This window comes from Trichoplusia ni, chromosome 2 (genome assembly GCF_003590095.1).
Source record: "Trichoplusia ni isolate ovarian cell line Hi5 chromosome 2, tn1, whole genome shotgun sequence".
NCBI lineage: Eukaryota > Metazoa > Arthropoda > Insecta > Lepidoptera > Noctuidae > Trichoplusia > Trichoplusia ni.
Window position 1 is genome coordinate 16,088,876 of NC_039479.1, and position 20,371 is coordinate 16,109,246.

The 20,371-nt window shown below is 35.9% G+C and overlaps 1 protein-coding gene across 5 annotated transcripts in view; it reads right to left on the minus strand.

The window, feature by feature from the left end:
- Positions 1 to 1,366: 1,366 nt before the first annotated feature.
- LOC113508418 (eye-specific diacylglycerol kinase) overlaps positions 1,367 to 20,371 on the minus strand; it is a 131,229-nt gene continuing 112,224 nt past the window's right edge. For all 5 annotated transcript variants that reach the window (XM_026891456.1, XM_026891455.1, XM_026891457.1 and 2 more), the window contains 11 exons: positions 16,326 to 16,542; positions 14,511 to 14,703; positions 13,914 to 14,016; positions 13,009 to 13,199; positions 12,548 to 12,645; positions 10,784 to 10,909; positions 9,887 to 10,172; positions 8,417 to 8,683; positions 7,479 to 7,542; positions 6,836 to 7,157; positions 1,367 to 6,550 (listed from right to left, as the gene is read on the minus strand). In XM_026891456.1, the coding sequence (XP_026747257.1) occupies positions 6,501 to 6,550; positions 6,836 to 7,157; positions 7,479 to 7,542; positions 8,417 to 8,683; positions 9,887 to 10,172; positions 10,784 to 10,909; positions 12,548 to 12,645; positions 13,009 to 13,199; positions 13,914 to 14,016; positions 14,511 to 14,703; positions 16,326 to 16,542 (1,917 nt within the window). In that variant the 3' untranslated portion in view covers positions 1,367 to 6,500. The remainder of the gene's footprint in view (positions 6,551 to 6,835; positions 7,158 to 7,478; positions 7,543 to 8,416; positions 8,684 to 9,886; positions 10,173 to 10,783; positions 10,910 to 12,547; positions 12,646 to 13,008; positions 13,200 to 13,913; positions 14,017 to 14,510; positions 14,704 to 16,325; positions 16,543 to 20,371) is intronic.

Sequence of the window (20,371 nt, forward strand, 5' to 3'; positions counted from 1 at the left end):
CACATTGTCTGTGCGTTATTAGGATCATATCACTGGCTTTGCTCCTCACTTAGTGTCCATAAAATACCATTGTTGAGAATTTCAGCAGAAAATCTTAAGCTTTTTTGAATGCTTGTAGATCCTACCGGGAAATCTTTGCCACTCCCATGAAATGTTACTCTTGATAAAGAACGAGTTAGGTACTGTTTTACGGTAGGTAATTGGGAATAAATTAAATATATTCTGTAAGTGTCCCACTGGCCTAAACTGTCTTTTCACTTGCAAAAGAATCAATTCTTGCTCGGTTGGGAGGAAGCCGTTTATGGTTCCATACCCAAAAAGAGAACATTATTTCAAAGAGTTCGCTGTCTGTCCGTCAAATTGCCATAAACTCTTTTAGCTAGACTGCTTTTTTTCCACCGTTTTTTGACTAACTTTTTTATAATATCGTGAGGTTAGCAATTCCCATGAGTTACTAAAGACTTACGAATTATGTACCGTTTTACAGAAAAGATTATATATCTGAACAATGTTTTCTAATAAAACTAGTTATGCCCGCGACTTCGTCCGCATGGAAAAGTCATTTTATTTAGATTTTTTTGGTTTTACTTATTACGGATTGATAAAGTTAAATTATGTATATTCTAGCTAAATCTTGACTGTCAGTCGATGTACAGAATTGAGCCTCTTTACAATTTTGTAACATACAGATAATATCTGCATATTATACATTCTATACAAATAAATATCTGATTCTGATTCTGCAATCTTAATAACTTAATTGATTTTAATTTATCGTCCTAATTTGCTATTTAAGATCAATATCTTGTTAAAACTATGACTTGGCATCAACTCATCGTAATTATTGAAATTGAAATTATTAAAGAGTTTAGCTCTTGTCAGTGAACTGTCATCAGCCACCTTATTCCATATCATCATCATCATCTCAGCCTATAGCTGTCCACTGCTGGACATAGGCTATATTATTAAATGATGTAACGGTTTACTCACGCGTATTTATCGGGGTAGCCCGACAAGTTTCAGTTTCAGTTCGACTCGCGATCTCGCCGCGTCTGCTCATGATTAAGGACTCCGGTTGGGTCCGAAACTAGTCGTGCTACCCCGATAAATACGCGTGAGTAAACCGTTACATCATTTAATAATGAATCACTCTCACGATAGTTATTATCAAAATATAGGCTATATTCTCTATAGCTCAATTTTTTTTTAAACTTCAATGTTCCTATTTTGTTTCAAACAAATAGTGACGTAAGACTACTAAAAAATAATCTGCTTGTTCCCTTTTTTCCCAAGTTTTTACACACTCACATTTCTTGATCTTCATTCCTTCGACATTTACAGGGCATGGGGTAAAATAAAACTCAAATTAGATAGTACTTTATTTATTGTTCTTTCAGTGTACTTGATTTAAATAATTTTATTTAAAATAGTGACTTTATTGAGTGCAAAAATAAGTATCATGACTTACATTGAAATGAGTGCTCTCAAAACTCTAGTTTTACTTATTACCATTTAATTTTTCAATAATTTACATAATAATATCCAGTTTTGTTCTACATACATAGTAATTGATTAGATAGTGCGGCTGCACGCAATTCATAAAATTACCTACTTATAGACAAGATAATTACGACTTCTCTTGGTATACTATTCTGAAAAACTGCTAAAACGTACGTAGTATGGGTTAATAATTTATTATTTATTGCACTTAAAAGTGTATGTAATAACTATGAGGTATTAAAATAACATGTTTTGGATAGATTAAAATATAGAAATCGTATACAAATAATTAACATATTCAACCAAATCTTCCGCATAATTAAATAAAAAGTAAAATCTGCATATTTTAGTCCAGGTATTATAAACAACACACGATAAGTTCACAAGGTCGTTATACTACCCTCAGACCTCAGCTGTTAATCATTATTATATTATGCAACTCATGAACTCGAAACTTACATATTGGGTAGAGGACATTATATATGCACCACGTGCCCAATATACAAATCAAGTATGCTATAACAGTGCCTGTACTATGCTCTAAAAGCTCTAGAACTTGCAACTGTGTAAGCGAGACACCATAATGAACGTATATTGCGTTGTCTCGCCTCCACAGAGGCATTGTTATCTTATCACTCTCAAGATTATCAGATTACCGAAAAATTACAGACGGCATGTATCGCGCGTGCGCGTGTGTTTTGACATCGTCTCCTAACATTTCATGATCCGGAAGTGATTATTCTTTAATCGATGTGTGTTTTTAACTCGAATCCTACATTGTTGGTTACTAGTTTATACGGCGCCTCTAGCAGGGACACTATCAATAAAGTCTATCATGGTTTGTTTAAAAAAAGCAGTTTGGATGTTATGATGACCTTATTTTGCATGACTCTATAAATGCTCTTAATAAGAGGTATGTTTATTAGTTGATTCCGATACTGGCTGCCTCATATATTACACTTATTTCAGAGAAACCAAATTCGTATGTTTGAACAACAAGTAAGGAAGATAATTGGGCATGAAATATAAATGTCTCAATCTTGGAAAGTTCAAAGTTAAATTAGAAGCAAACAACATTAGCTATTTATCATTTAATTAACCTCATAGTGACTACATACCTAACAGACATCGTGCCATAATAGACGTTTCCTCATTATGCCGCTGTCGATAAACATGCCGTGTTTACATAATATACAATAAAATTTATTAGACTAAAATACATTTTAATCTTAATAAGTACACACGATAAAGGAACGTTAATTTATATAGACCACAGGGTGTGTCGGTCGGTGATACGATGTTGTGATTGGTATTCAATGTTTGTTTAGGTACAGAGTCTATAACCACCGTTTAAAGTAGGAAAGTTGTACTTGTGGGAGCGGGATGGCGCGCTACATGGTGTAGTTGGCATCTCTCTTCCACAACGACGATACATGCTTTAAGGGGAGGTGATAGGCCTCAGGAATATGGGCTAAATGTAACAGCAACGTCACACGATAATTCGAAATGTTGATTGCGTATTCGACGTTTGAATGTGTTCGAACAAAGTACTCCCAAAGAAGAAGTTTGTCTAAAAAGGTTTTATAACTACATCAAAATACTATCTTCATATACTTTTTATTGAAGTATCTTCACGAGCGACAGAAAATGCGTGTTCGATTACTTTAGGGTTCCTTGTCAACATGTTACTGAAAAACAAAACAGGTTTTTGAAAGTAAGTAAGAAAGTGTTTGGGTAACAAGGGGTAAGCTGACTTGTAAGTTTAGTCTTCATCCTAACTTACATTAAACTGTAGGGATACGAGGAAAGTTAATGTCACAATGATACAACAGTTTTTTTGGATTAGAACGTTGCAAATATTTTTTGCAGTCCATACAGAATGTAGTTTACATATAGTAAGAATGGAAGAAAAAGAAAATTTGATAAGAAAATAAAAGAGAAATTATAATTGTGTTTTCATATGCGGAACCCTACCTAAAAATATATTTAGATGAATCTGTGCAAATTTTATATTATACCTAAAAATGTATTATTGAAATAGTGGCATCGTTTATTATTTATGAATTTACGCATTATAAGTAACGACTTGAGTGTCATCACGATTGAAGAAAGAATAATGTACATCATAAAGGCATAATAAGTGTTTTATGGAATGCTGTGGAAACGGGGAAACTGTTCTCAACTTATTTTACATAAGTGGAATAAATACAAATTTCAAGGCAATCATGTATCATCATCTCTATAATCTCAAAAACCTGTAAAGAAACTCTACGAAAGGCTTCCTTTTATAATTGAATGTTTACACTTTACCAGCCGTCTGTACCTTGGTATTTGAGTGCTCTGAAACCATGTTAAACCTTGCTATCTCACGTAAAACGTATATTACGTACAAGTAATCGACGCTAACAAACCAGACCACGAATTATATCGTTGGATAACAATCCTTTACAATGACAACACACAGAAGGCATATAAAGGTACTCATGAAAAAATATGCAACACATAGTTATCATAATAGTGGTTCCCATAATACTAGTAAATATTCGTTCCAAAAGCAGCCCGCAGTCGGGGCTTAATGTATAACCTAGTGATATTCATTTCCCCTTCTTAGAAAGAACTTGGTCATGAGATATACCTACGATCCGTGTAAAGAGTCACACGATACACTACTCGAATGAAGGCCTCCATAACAGTATGTACAAGACTAAGTATAATAATATCTCATAGGAAAAGTATCACTAACGATTTAAAGTTTAAACAGCTCACTTTTAAATATAAAATATGTATGTTAGGACGCTATACGCGTAGGTTATAATTTATTATATTAACTACCAAATGTTTACATCAATTACGTTATTGATTGGCTGTTGAAGAGCGTCGAAGTAAGAGAGGCGCCTCTGTGAGCAACGCAAGTACAAGCTAACGTGAGCCCGACTCTTCAACAAAACGCGGCAATACTCTACGTTACTTTAAATATCAAAAACGTCTATCTACAATCACAAATGAAGAAACTCACAAACAAGTGTTAGGTATAATGTTGCATATCGTTTCACTTACGATATAAATGAACTTACATTTTTACATTACGACCAAAATTCTCACAGCTTTGTCTTTCATTGTTCGCTTGTCAGCGAGTAGTACGAGTAAATTCGATAAACACTAAACTATTAGGTACATCTACTAGTAGAGGTATTGGCGTAATAGACATAAACAACACTTAGCGATCCAAACTCGTACAAACGCACAAATCATTCAGGAGATAGTCACGAGATATAATAAATAACAATTGGACTCGAGGCCCGCCGGCCGCGGCCGCCCAGGGCTGGCAGGCGGCCCCACGTGCACTAAACTTTACACTAACGTATTATGAGATAACAAACAAGTCAAACTATATTACAATGTACAGATAACCGCGCTCATTATTATGACATACAGAAATTAACATTACACCGTAGTACGGACATACAAATACTGAGATCATAATAAATACGAAACCGATCATATCGGTCTCGTAAAACTCAGCGATACAAAATTTTGCCTTAGACGTTAAATTATTATTGCCGAAGACTATATAAGAATATTAGAACACTTATACGAGAAATATTGCATCAAAAACAATATAATACATAACAATATTTATAAGTATTTAGGCCTAATCGTGGAGTAAACAGCTTTATCAAAACAAGTAAGCGATATTATGTAAAATGGTGAAATAAATAAATGACTGGCAACACAACACAATATAAGAACATTGTACTATCACAACTGTACTCTTAAAGGTCCTCAGAGGTTCATAAGATGAATAAATCGCATAGGAAGTTTAATTATCACAAGACAAGACTTATCATTCCGTAGAGTAAGAGTTAGAGTAAGTTAGGGTCCCATGGATTCATAATTGAAGTAATTTAGAAGGAAATCTGGAAGGCGAATCGTCTGTAAAGCGATGTAAAATTTATTCTAAAATATACGAGTGCTTAGGAAGGTTCTTTTGACAGAACACAAAAGGTCGACACTGCGAATGTATCCCTGGGTGTTATTTTATTATGTTGAGCTTACAACGCTGACAAGTTATCATAACAGACTTCATACATGTGTATCGAATTAACCTTTTCAAATAATATTGTTAAGAAATGAATATATTATAATTGCCTCGACCAATTTGAGTCAGACATATGTTGCGTGGAGATTGGGATTCTTCAGTAATGTGAAAAGGGAATATAGAACGCCTATCACTATGTCTTGAATTATGACTTACATTCGTAAGAGCGAGACAGCTAGATACATGGTGGAGAGCGACGTTATCTTTAAGAACTGTAGCCAGGCATCCAGGAGAGCATGATTAATTATTTGTGAAAGCTGGCATATTGTATGCGCGTCTCACATTTCAACTTTTCATCTTTGTATTCACATCGGAGTGCGGGATACATTCCATTGTCTGCTTTTATATACAACACACGGGAAAGGCACACACTTTACTTCAGAGCAATTTCATAGTTCATGAAAACACTCACTCCTTATCATAGGAAAGAGAGAAATTAAAACAAATGCGAAAAGATTCACCTTACAAGTGTTTATTCTAAATTCATAATTTATTCTAACTATAAATGTTACAGTTAAAATAATGAAGGGAGACAAAATTTGAATTATCAAAATGGAGTAATTTTTAAAAGCGTTATCATATTATCATTGTAAGTGTATATAATTATGTAGTGTATGCTAAAATTGTATTATCTGTAACATTTACAGTGCCTTATTGAATTAAATAATTATTCTATTAATTTTCGACGAAAATATAATTATTAATTAATATTATAAACTCTTTCAATAATATTATTTTAAAAGTGAAACGTTGACTATCCTACACAAGATCTTGAATATCACTTCGGTGTGTATAATGTAACAATATTCGAAAGTCACTTTATCACTATCACTATAGTTCAGTAGTGCGAGCGAGCTGGTAACCTGCCCATACCTCGTGCAACATGGCCCATCTGTCGTTATTAAACTGCCGTTTCTAAATCTTCAGAGACCAATTGGAAGTGTTCCTGACCTGAAAAGGAATTCGGTATCAAACACGTACTTTTTTATTAATTTTTTTCTCTTACTGAGCATATATTACGCAGCCAAAATAATATATAATATGCTTTATAACTTAAAATATGAAATTCACTGTTTGACTATTAACTAATATTTTTCGATTGACCTATTCGATTGTTCCAGGAGACTTTCAAAATCAATGTTTTATAAATCGATTGTGTATTTAGTTGAAGGTCGTACACAGCTAAGAAGAGCACCAAATAAAATGTGATCTTAGAGATGGTTGTGTTCTACTCACTTTCTAAATAAGCGGCGAGGTCATGGTCTTCAGCTCGCAGGGCAAGGTGTCGCGGCGTCAGGCCCGCGTGGTCGTGTCGCGTGAGGGAGGCCCCGCCCGCCACCAGCATGCAGCAGATAGCCCGTCTCTTATGAGCAGCAGCTTTATGCAAGGCCGTCTGACCGCGCTCGTTATCCCGCATGTTCAGTATCGATGTCGGCGCGCACGCGATCAGGTACTTCACTATCTCCTTGTTCCCATACCGAGCGGCAACGTGCAGCGCTGTCTGCCCACTCGCGTCAATAGACAGTAGGGAGTAACCCGCAGCGTGCAAGTCTTTCATCTAAACATTGATGTTAGCGGTTTTAATATTTATTTTATCCTTCGTTCAATACGGCAAAATGGACTCAAAATGGAGCTAAGTACATTGTATTTTTAGAAAATGCTTTCAAGATAAATGTGGAGTACAAAATGATTTGTGTTTGTATGTCGCCTATTCGTTTTGATTTTATCTCAATTTTAAATTTACTGGCAAAAGTCGAAAGCTCCATTTCAATAGCATTAAAAAGGTCGGTTTTATCTGATCTTAAAAACTCAACCGAGTATTCGATGGAGGAAAAAAAACACGAAAAAAGGAAATTATTCCGTGAAATATTTCTCTTACCATTCTCAGATCGCCGACTTTGGCCGCTTTGAGCAGAGCGTCAGATGTTTTTTCCAATAAATTTCTGAAACAATGTCGAACTTTTACTTCGTCCTTTGTTGCAAAACCAAAATAAGTTTAACAAGATAAATAACATGACTTGTTAGCCTAGTGACTTTAATGTTTCGTTCATTGCTAAGGGAACGAGTTCGGTCTTGCTAAGTTGTATGTTCTTGTCTATGAAAAATAACATCATTTCATTTACTTCAAAAATACCAAAAGCAATGCTACATTTTTATAGACAAAAATATTTTCAAAGACCGAGTAAATACAGACTGCTTATAAAAACCTTAGTATCATATTTTCAATACTATATTTTGATGATAAGGAACCTAACAGTCAAGAAGAAGATAAAACACGAAACATATCTGAATAATATGTAAGATTATAAAGCAGTCTGTGTTCAAGTTCTACGCTACTTAAATACTATTATCTATATTAAGTCTCACCTATAGCCAAACACTTCTTGCTCAAGTCCAAACAATTTTTCATGAATGCTGCATGCAATAGAAGAGAGAAGAGATAGAGTGCAGATTTCAGTTCCAAACAAGTGTGCGTTGTGCTTCTATGTTTATACGTTTGTGCAATTACCTAACAGCGTAGTAGTCACACACGTCTATAGCCTCACATAGGTGACCTGATCAGGTAAGTTGTGCTTTTCTATGTTAATACCTCACACATTACCAAGAGTTAGTAAGAGTTGTAATTAATACGGTGCTGCAAGAGATTAGGTACTCGAAGTAGAAGTTGCTCCGAAGAAGGTCGATGGCAATGTATAACTAGGCCATTCAAGTGCATCTACTGATCCTATTCCGTATGGCAATACAGATGCTTTTTCATCAATCGTGTCTAAGTTTAGGCCATCCAACCTTGTAGATGACAATAGTCAACGTACTTACGTTTTAAACCGTGCTATTGAGTCGGTGGTGGGTTCATGGTCTTTTGCTGGTGGACTGGTACAGAGTGGGGGTGATATAGGGGCAAGGGGCGCAGGAGCGGGACTTAGTGGTGCTGGGGGAATAACGGGAGCTGGGGCTGGCGCTGGTGGTGACGGCGGGCTGACGGCGACTGGTGTTGATGGAGCAACGGGCGGCGCGCTTGGTGGTGGCGTTTGTGGTGAGAGCAGTTCCTCTGACGATCTTGCTGGACTTCCCAGGCCCGATTCACTATAGCAAGAATAATAATCACTACATTTCCTCATAGACTCGACTGGAAATATTCATAGGAACACCAATGAATTTAGAGAATAGTCTCAAAACTAGTGAAATTAAAACGCATACTCGTTAAGGGTTTGCTTAAATTTGGTCGACTCCTTAAATTTCAAAACTACCTTTTCGAAATCGTTTCGTTAGTAGCTACGAGATTCGTTGCCGGGTGCCCAAAATCTCAAGAGGCGTTTTGAGTGGCTAGGCCACTTACTACTTCTACTTACTAAGCTATTCAATGCCTTGGAGCGGCAACTTAATAGAAATAAAATACTCATATTGAAAACGAAACCAGCGACTAAACTGAATTTAGCATCGTAAAAATATTACTTTAACCATATTGAATTTCAGAATTTATTTCTATAAAAAGAAGATATTTAAGTTTACAAGGGAACGTCTTCATTAGAAATCTGTCAGCCAGTGTCATTAGGCTGAGGTTTCGACACCTAATTACGGGCTTCGGCAAACCGTCCAATTCATGGGCGCCGTTCCAAATTCATGTTGTTAATGAGAATCTAGAGAAAGGCACTTGAAAGGTACTCAAACCCGAAAACTAAAACTCAACTTCAAAAGTTCACAAATACACAACTGCAAATACTTGGGCAAATATTGAACTAGGCGAACTTTCAGCTTTGTTTTAGAATTTCTAGTTTGACGCAGTGGGCGTTTTAATTTGCAATAACGGTTGAGTTCCCGTAGTCCAGTTTGCTATTACACCGGGGCATAGATTAAATGGTGCATTCCACCGAGTCATTCACATTTGCGAACACTTGCTATTTTATAGCCGCCACTTTTATTTTTCCATCGTCAGTCGGACAGGCTGTTTTGTCCTGTTACCTAAAAGCTTCATTTTAATCGCAAATCATGTTTTCAGTTGAAACAAGTTCTTTACGAGGAAATGTAAAAGGGGACTTTTCAACTTACTAGATTATTACGGAATTTCGATTTTTCTAATTTTCTATGCAAAAAAGTTGTAATCTTAATGGTGGAATAAATTACAATAATTTTGGGCCGGTATTTTTAATTTCGGAGATACTCTTAAATTTTTTGGAAGAATCATTTTTAAATATAGCTAAGAGAGTATAATATTTCGTAGAAGTAACCTCTTTTCACCCAGTAACTTACTCTTATTACAGTTATTTCAGAATCAATTCATGTACTTACCAGGGATGGGACTCGGGCACATCGAGTGAGACAGCCGCGCTCGGCGTGTCGACACTCTGCGAGATATCCAGCGACACTGACAGTCCAGTGGTGGTGTCCAGTGACACTGAAGCCGCCGTGCGCTCCAGAGAGCCGGTGGCAGTAGTGTCGGGGTGAGCCGTGGACTCCGTGTCAGGAGTGTGGGGCGCCGCGTCCAGGATGTAAATGTTCTCGTGTCCGATATCAGCTGGATAGTGTAGGTTCTCCTGAGCCTTGTCGATCCGGAAGAACCGTTCTGCTGTCACCGCTAAGAATAATAAGGTAATAGATTTAACCCAGATTTTCATTTAAAACGTGAGCTAGTCGAAATATCAGTTGGAGAACATATTGTTTGTATTTAATAACACAGCTTTCATTAAGCTAAAAGTGAACAAATCCGCAAAATGGCTAAATGTAATGGACGAACTGAATAGTTTTATATCCACAAATATATTTTTCCAGTTATTTCAAAAAGCTGTAAAGCCCGAATTCGGTTCATTCAATCGAACTTACATATCGTACATGTAAAAGGGATGATTCGGTATTTATATGATAAATATGTAACAGAATTGTTATAGGAACAGTGCCTTCAGAAATAGAGTTACAGAAAATAAGCATATGATACAGACTTGACATACTTTCCGAATAACGGGGACACAGGGGGATATGTTTGCCTTTCGTTTCTCCTCCTCGCTTTTTGACGTTTGAAGATGTAGAATGCAAACACTCGGTTTGTTACCCATTACCTCGTCGTATACCAGTTTTATTGCGCAAAGGTAGAACGAAACATAAATAACGTACTCTTTATTCCACACCAGGTCGGGGCACAGAAAGCAGAGTATAGAGTACAATATAGGCAGGAATGGATGAATAACTCACAGTCGACAAACCACCAGTCGGTGAGGTTAGAGTAGGCTTGAGATTCTTTGATGACGCCTTGAATGAGGCCGCGCATTTGCTCCAGGTCGGCAGCGGGGTTCACGTCTAAAGAGCCGACACGTTCCGCTGAAACAACATCAATAACACATCTCCTGAAACATGCATTACCTCTCAATCTCAAATTAACGTGAAGTCCCACTCAATAAACAACAGACAAATTGGATAAGTCAAGTTAAATTGGGCTCATATTGATTTAAATTGTTTGTGGTAATAGTAAGTAGAGCTTTAATACATCAAGGATTTAATTTCACAAAATAAATGTCAATATAATTATCTCGACATATTTCGAAAGGCCCATTCATCAGTTGCTGGGAAATTAATTGATTGGCCCTCGGATTTTTCGGCGGATGTTTAAAACGTTTAACTACCAATTTTAATCATCCAATATTAAACATTTAAAAGTTACATTCTGTTTGATTAATTAATACTCGTATGGTAAATACGTCACGTCAAAAGCTTGTAATTGCGACCGCTTTTTCGTAGACTGGACGTTAAAAATTTACCAAGAATGGATCGTAGGTGTCTAAACGGTTTCGTCTAGACACAAAGAATCACTAATGTATATATAAATTTGCTTAACTCGTAAATAGGCCGCATCGGGGCCCTTACTATTCCGCTTAAACTTTTATTATCAGACGATACTTTATTAAAGTAGGTACATTAGCTGCCAAGAGCTTGATTATTTACCGTGTTTCGTTAGTTCAGGAGATCTGTCTCACATTATTGAAACTGATGGTTTTAGTTGTTAGAAATAAAAAAATGCAGAGTAAATAAATAGTCTGATTCTTTAGCCAGCTTTCCTATAATCGAAGTAATTTATTATAAAAAAATCTAACAGCTATTTAAAATACAAAGAAATGATTCTGTATTAAATTCGCTTCTCCGATATGGATTGCGAACAACAATTACATAGGTACCTAATTCATAACATCGTCCTTCAAACATCATTCTCACATCATCATCATCATTTTAAGATCGTCATGTTTATTTTCTTCTTTAACATTTTGTGAGAAAAGGCAAACGTTAAAATGTTGTGAAACATCAATTTAGATAAATACTTGATTGTTTTATTTTTATAGACATTCTCAAAATATATACGATTTATACTACACGTCAAAAATGTCAAAGAATTTGTCTGTCTAGAACGAACCAACTTTAAAAATGCGAGAAAATTCTTACATCAAACTGAAATATTGTGTTTCAATTTTATCGCTGAGATCGGTTGTCGACAGTCGTCGACGGTTGAGAAAACAACAGACACTGAATTTAACTTCGCGAAAATTAACCGAGAAATAAACAACTAAGTTAAAGCTCCGTGTAACAAGTTGAACAATTTTATTGGAGCTAAAATGTCGATGTTCTTTCAAGTATCGATGCCACACAAATAAACAGCCGTCGCTTTGGCTGCATGAGGTAAAATCTTTTCAATATATTCTTCGTTGCTATAAATTTGTTCGAGAAGTTCAGCCAGCAATAAGCTGTCTGTGATTTAATGTATATGTAGATACTTATATTTCCGCGTACCCTTTTGGTAAGGTCGACATCTAAGGCTAAAACTGTCAACATAATGTAGGTACTCGCACCTTAATTTCGTTGCGCCTGATTGATTAACATAATTTTCAAAGCTCCTTGTTAAGCTTTGAAGACGGCTGCTGATTAAATAAATTAACACTTGACGTAGGTACTGTACAATCAATTCCTTACCTGTCTTCGCCAGGAGTTCCTTGTCGTAATGATGCCTTTCGTAATCAGCCATCGTTATGAGATTCACAGTGATTGTTAGTTTATCCAACGTTGTTTGTCTGCAACAAAGGTATCATAAATCATTACACTGCTATCGGCATGTGAAAGCAGGCTCTATCGCTTAATGAGTTAGCTTACGGTCGTTGCCAATAATCTGTTCTGTGGTTTTCCCAACCAGAGATAGGGATTGTACATGAGCTTCATACAAATTATCTCATATTGCTGTAGCCAGTAAAATCAGCTTACAGCGTCATAAAATGATTAACCAATCAGCAAAGTGTTACCGACTGCCCTAAATTCTAAGCCTAAAAATAGGAGACTTATCAAATGATCGACTAATGGGGACCGTTTCGTGAAAAGTGTAGATAGATCAAGCTGTACCTCATTCTAAGGTATTATCTATCAGGTAATGTGTTACTTACGGTGCTATTGTTCGTCCCGGCTTCTTTTTGGCTAGCATAGTAGCTTGGTTCAGTCTAGAGAGCGTGATGACCGAGGGTGCGAGCCTGCACGCCTCGCCGTCCACTTGCATCGGGATCACCTTCGTGGTCACGATTTTGGCAGTCTTGCATTGAGTTATGCAGGTGCCATGCCCGCCCGCTTGTAGCAATGGCTATGAAAAATATTATAAATGTTAAAACACGTTTTCGTTTTTTATTGTTAGATACTTGTTTAATGTTTTTTTCGTGTTTATTTGGATCGGAGAGGGAAATAGCAATTATCTTCTTAACAAGCAGAACTGTCACTACATATAACACAATTTTAGCTTTTAAATTTGATCAAACCTCCTGCCCTCCACTCGAAAAATGCATGTTTCACTATCAGCGAGAATCAGGTCGTCTACATTACATAGTAGTCCCTGAACTCGTTTCTAAGAACAATTTACAAGCTACCTACTTGCGGAGAGGGTTATTTAATTTTGCACTTTGTATGCGGAGTTTGCTTATATATTTCCCGTTTTACTCCATAATTCGCAGGATCATGTTCGCTATGCAAGTGAATGAAAAATAAAACAATCTCACTCTCAATTTTTAGACAATCTACGACAAAACAAGCATAATATGTAAAAATCCAAAAAAAGTTGTACTAAATAATACATGTATTGTGCTCTTATAGCAAATTTCAATTCTCTAAATTGTTATCGACGGAAAATTTCCAATAAATCAGTATCCTCAAGTGAGAGGATGAGACGGGAGCAGTTCACTGAAGCAAAGTGGATATTTCCGATAAGCTGGGCACACTATGCTATTGAAAAAGGTATCAACGACATAAGCACGTACAGAGTACACACTACGCGGTGTTCAGCGGCGATCTGCCACCAACTTACCAATTGATAAGTGGTTAATCCGACTACTTCTATTAATCCATCTTCAGTGGACGGCTCAAAGGCGCCCCCTGACTTGTTCCAAGGGTGAGTCCCACCCCCGTAACTGTAAACAATATAGACATGTTAATATCCTAAAATACATCTAATTTTGGCTTCACTCGATATTCGACGAATCTTAGTTCTGTAGTGCAAATAGTTCACGTTGTTAAGTTTCTGTCAATGTTATTGATTATAGGTTCGTCTGGTGATAGCTCGCTCACTTAATTTACTTCGTGAGTTATCGATTTTAGGGTTTCCATTTAGTAAATGACGCTGGGTTTGTTTATTAAAGACGAGACACGTTTGAAAAGTAGACGCAAAAACTACGTAATTATTCAGTCTGTCGTCCTTTTCAATTTTAGTCGTTTCCTCTCTTTCAGGGTATCATTTTGGTACAATGTAATTGGAGTAATTAATGTGACATTTAATAATATAGCTATAATAGATTATCTGAAAAATAAACATCTCAACACACTTCTTGGTTATCATCTACTTAATACATTTTGTATATTTGCGTAGACATCAGTTATTCTTTCATTTCAACATAGAGTGGTATACCTTGGAATGTTTAAGAAGACGATGGCGTGTACTTTGTGCTCCCTGAGCACGGGCGTGAGGTCCTTGCCGTCGCACTCCATGGTCACGAACTCCGCCAGGCCCTTCCACTTGCGCTGCATGAGATCTTTACCTCCGGCGGTTCCGTAGAACAGCTTGTTCCTTATTCGGGAGTTGAATTTTTCGGGGTGTGCTTCTGTTGACAATTAATTATTTTAAATTAGTATTTTGATGACTGTATTGTTATTACATAATTTAACTACTGCCAAGTTATTCTAATATGTAAAATTATTTTTGAAATCCCGTCTCGAGCTACTAACCTATTTTTATAGGCCATGATTAAACGCGCACCTTCGTGAGAAATCACTGCCTTTAATTCTCATAATCTTATAATAAGGAAAGGAAGGAAGGAAAGTTAAAATTAATTATTTATTTATTATAATATTTCAATTAAACAAATGACGTTTCGATTGTTATATTAAATGGAAAATACGTCAGTATTAACAAGAATCCAATAACGAAAGAATTTAAATTCTCAACAATTACTCGCTTGTATTACAGCCCCGGAATATCTGCGGTTGTCGGCTGATAACTTTTCAAACGTTGAAAATATTTAAATGGAACAATATGAGTTCTCGAAAAGTTATATTTACAGCGGAAAAGAGGCTTCGTACCGCATAACAATGATGTTAGAAGTTATTCGAAATGCATTCATTCCTTAAGCTTATTGTTCATATATGCCCTTTTTTTTTTGGTAAGGCGGGGGAATCCTCATGGACACCCACTCTCTCAGGGGAGGAAATGGGTAGTGTCAGACTTTTACTGACTAAACATGAACCGCCGTGCTACGTCATCCGCGTTTTTGTGTCGGTGTATGGCAATGCGTTGCAATCCCTCATACACCGACCGATTGTTCAAATATACCTACTCGTATCATGGTTTGGTTGTACACAAAGTTGCATGACCATTACAAGAAAAAAAAGTATCTTTAGTTGTTCTGATATCTGTGGCCTCTGCTTAAAATGAAAACACTATTCCAGAAAAACGGGTTACTAGAGGTTGATTTTAGTATTAAGAAGTTGTTAATGATGAATTTAATAAGATTTACCTATCATTTGCAAAATAGGTTAAGGTAAACTAGGTGTACATATTGTCAAACAGAAATATTTGAGAAATGACTTGCATTCCTTTAAATTAACCCATTTGAGAGACATCCTTAAACATTAATATTGAAGGAGATTGCATTAGCTATTGAGCTTAGTTAAGTTATATTAGTCTCTATTATTCTGTCCTGTATTACATCTAATTAATTAGTTCTTGGCTAAATTGGGAGGTTGGGATAAGATACATTATGCATTCTGAGGCTAATAATTCCGCACGTATGTCTACAATTAATAAGGACGTTAATATAATTTTTAATTCATAAGGAAGCGAAAAGTGGAGGTCCACATTCCGGTGACCACTGACCGGCCTATTCGTCGACAAATTAACCGTTGCTACAGTTCGACTTATAATCATTATTATAACTTATTGTGTCATTTTTATTTTAGGAAGTAAAGAAAGATGGTTATTTTCTAGGTTTTTAAGTTCACTGCGTATTGGGAATCAATATACGGTTTGATAGATAAATTATAACATTTTTTTCAAAACAAAAATGCAACCGATTTCAATTAAAAGAGTACTAAGCCACACTTATTTTTTTTATGAAACCAATGATAATTTCCCGTCAAATTTCATCCAGTGCAAAGTTCTGAGGTTACAAAATACTGACGAATTGAATTGCAGTCAGTTGAAAATTAAAAGCGAATCCTAACGTACCCCGAGCTTCGTGGAACTCCAAGGCTATGTGTGCATCGACACCAAACGAGAAGTAGTTGTTGACTACGTTGAGGGGCAGCTCTGGTTTCGCATTGCTGGTGTCCTCGCCGGCAGCCGCCGTGTTGGGCTCCACGCTCAGCTCCCACCGGTCCAGTAACACTGTGTCACTCTCGCCGATGTTCGCTAAGATCTTCGATATTGGCTCGTCCTCATAACCCTGGTAAAAATAAAACGAATATATTTAATGGAACTGTCAAACAACGCCATCTAGTGCCAAATTCGGCACAGCTTGTAGGTATTACGAGTAGTAGGCAACTGACAAACACGCATACTTGTAAAAGTCAAGCTATTCATCGCTGAAGGTTTGAAGTTAAGAAAATGTTTTGACTAAGTGTTCTTGCGGGTGACTATTTATGGAATGATTATAAAATCGACAGGCATATAGGCTGTGTGAAAGTAAATTATTCAATTTGTAAATTATTTTAAAGATTTTTCTTGGATTTTTAAGAAATGTTTTGGTAGATACATGCTCTTCTTAATATTTTATATTATATTCTATAGCTAATAAAAACACTTCCGTGTTACGACAGTACCTTAAACCGATCTCGAACAAGGATGTGAAGAATGTGATAAGAGTGAATGAGGCGACACGGGCACGTCAGGATTGTAGTAATTAGAATTCCGTTGGTTCTGTCTACATTTCTGAATGGCCAAAGTTAGTGTTAAATGTACGTATGTCTCGTAATAAAGTCTTGTTATAGTGGTTAATTAACACACATAAAGAGGATGAATCTGTTACTCAAACTAAGAAAGAAATCTATTTTGTTTTATTTTTGTATTTGGAATGTAGTGTCATTTATGCATCGCCCTACAAGCGATATTAAAGAATTTATTTCCTTATTTAAAATTATGAATAGGTACATTTGATATTCGAAAGCAACAAATAAAAGTCTTTTTATTTTGTTTCATTTATTGTTGCTACTTAAGTGTTTCATTTTAATATAACAGTCGCACCTGGCCTATAAAAAATACTCTATTACAATAAAAACATAATAGTTACACCACTGCAGAAACTAGGCCCACACGTATTTACGACAAATACAAGTGTGTGATATACGTACACACGTTCCCTAACAGATCCTTGTTTATGCAGGTTCGGATGTAAATGCCGCGTTATTGCGAAATACTCCAACATAATAGAAACATTGTGTCACTATACGGCCGAAAAGCCACCTGAGTATGGCAGGAACATTCATGCAGCTTTACATGAACCCCACAATAGGTTCAAAACAACGGCACCCCTTCATTTCCGAGTACGATCGTTTATCAAGCATCGTTTGGTGACGGTCAAACAATTGCAATTGTTATTCGTAAAGGTGATGTATGTGCATGGTTTAGGATTTTCAAAACTTCGATATATTACGTCAGTTTTTATGCAAAAAAAAACATTCACGCAGACTATTGTTGCAGTTCTAAAAATTGGAAATCTAAATTTGTTGTTGACGACAGGTAATGGGCGTACTGACTACAATAATACAGTTCAATTTTGATTCACATGTCTCAGCCACCAGAATTCTAATCTAGGCTCTAAAAAATTGGCAGGGTAATGAGAATACTGAATCTTATTTTAAATTATTACATTGCAATTGCAATGCTGGAAATTTTATCAGCCTGCTGTTCATGATTCTTCTCAGAATTTTCGATCGAGCGATGTTGCGATCCGGGTAACTTATTTCGCTCTATTGCTTGTCAAAACGTGCGCGGGAACGCGAGCAACCGGTGTTCGGTATTTTATTTAGTTACACAAAGGTACAACTACGGAAAAGAAAAATAAATTCACGTAAATATGTTGAACGAAATCGCGGACCGCGTACCTGTAAAGAGTTTGTTATAAACTGAAAACAGGTTATGACAAGTCTTTAAGTTCTATTTTTGCAGCGCATTCCTGCTTTAATTTTTTATTAATAAAAAAACAAACGTTTTTAGTTTGTAGTATTTCGGTCCTTTATATGCATTTTGAATGCACGAAGTTCGACCCATACGTAGGTGAAGTAGTAATGTGAATATTTCAAAGTTTTATGTACCTATCTTAATAAATTATCCTAAGACACTAAGGACAAACGGTGAAGGAAAATATCGTGACAAAACCTTGATTCCAAATATTTGAAATCTGAAATCGCCAACCCCTTTATGTTGGTATTATTATTATATTGTATTTGGATATGTGAGTGTATTAACTGGATATGTAGATACTGAATAAGTTAGTTTTTGATCATTGATCGGAATTCACGTTGGAACTGCTTTTTTCGGTTGTACTGGGCTGACTGGTACTTTGGTCACATATTTTTGAATAATTTCGATACCATGCAGTTCTTACGCAAACAACTCCTCATTAACATTTTATGTCTGATTTTAGACATCTACTTCTGCTGTTGACTGTACATAACCTTATATACGACTGTATACATGTAAACACATGTTTCTTTCTTCGTAATAAATCGCCATTATTACAACAATAAAGACTCTTTACATGCCATAATGCTAATTCTTTATTACGAATAATTACTGTAATTATTATTAATTTATTCGATAAAAAATATTGTAAATCTAAACGCTTACTTTTTTTTATATTGAAGGAAAAGGAATTGGCTGCCGTTGCCGTTGATGGAAAACGCTCCAAGGTATGAAAATGACAGAACTAAAGTCACGTGGTCTAACGAAACGTCACATGTCATTTTTATACATTTGAGTGTTTTGTATTAGCGCTAGTAACTATACAAATGTATCTGGGCTTCAGCGGCTAGTCTAGACTCTGCTGTGGTCGTTTCAATGCGACCGCTCGTTCGCTTGTCTAGTGCAGTTCAAATTGGTGCTAAGTGGCATGTAATTGAGTTAAACTATCGGTAAAAGGAATTGGTTTAGTTGGACTTTACTAACTCAATTAATCCATGTTTCTTTTATGTATTTGAAGATATAGCAAACTTTTGCATGGGCGTTATTCAACACAAATAATAGTGTTATTTACCCAAAAAATTCAGGATATTGAAATTAGACGATAATTACTCAAGATATGTATTGGATTTTGATTTCAAAACTATTTAATAACACAGATTAACTTGATAGTGTATGTTACAAACGTCTGCATATTTCTCTGGAAAGATAGTGAAAAAAAGGAACGTTTTCAATAATTTTGGTAAAATATTTTTTCTACAATTATGCAAAATAGATTTCACTGCAATTTAGAACTATGGGCAGTTTGACACGTGACAATAAGTGCAATTGTTTAAGTCCCTATTCCGTAACATTACATTTAATTCCCTAATGACTAAGTACGGAGCTGGAAACATTATCATGACCCTAATTTTACTTGTACCAAAACAACAATGATGACTGAATATTATGTAAATTAGTACTTTATCCCGGCGTTTAAACATTTGTTAGGTAACATTACCCGTAATGATATTCCATTATAATCCAGGAATATTATTAGTGGCATATCTGTGATAAACACGGGCGCATATTGCTGTGCTATGCTGGATTACCGGGGAATGTATGCGCCATATTCGCTGAATAAATGTAGAATACATGAAACAATTCTAGCCGGAGAGATAGGTAAGTACAAGACTTAACCCACATTACCTAGTTCTAATTACGTAATAACTTTTTAAACTTTTAACGATATGATTTTAAGTAGGTCGTATTTCCTTGGTTTTAGTATGTGAAGTTTTACTGGCGTTAAGTTTATTGTAGATTGTGTTTTTATGGTCGCTCTGGCGCGACCAAGTTCATTGAGCAGTCGGAGGACGTGTTCCCTCGCAGTTCGTGTCACTTGACGCCTCGTCAAAGCTCGACGCGCTCTTCTTTTATTTTTATACCCACTGTTAGCTTCCTTTTTAAGCTCATTCCGGGCTATTTTTACAACTCATCTAATGAAACATGTTCGAAGCTTTCAACTCATTCTCATTTCCTGAATACAGAATTTTATTGATCAATTATCCCTGCTTTACGAAACAACAAAGTTTATTTCAAAATCCCGTACAGTGTAC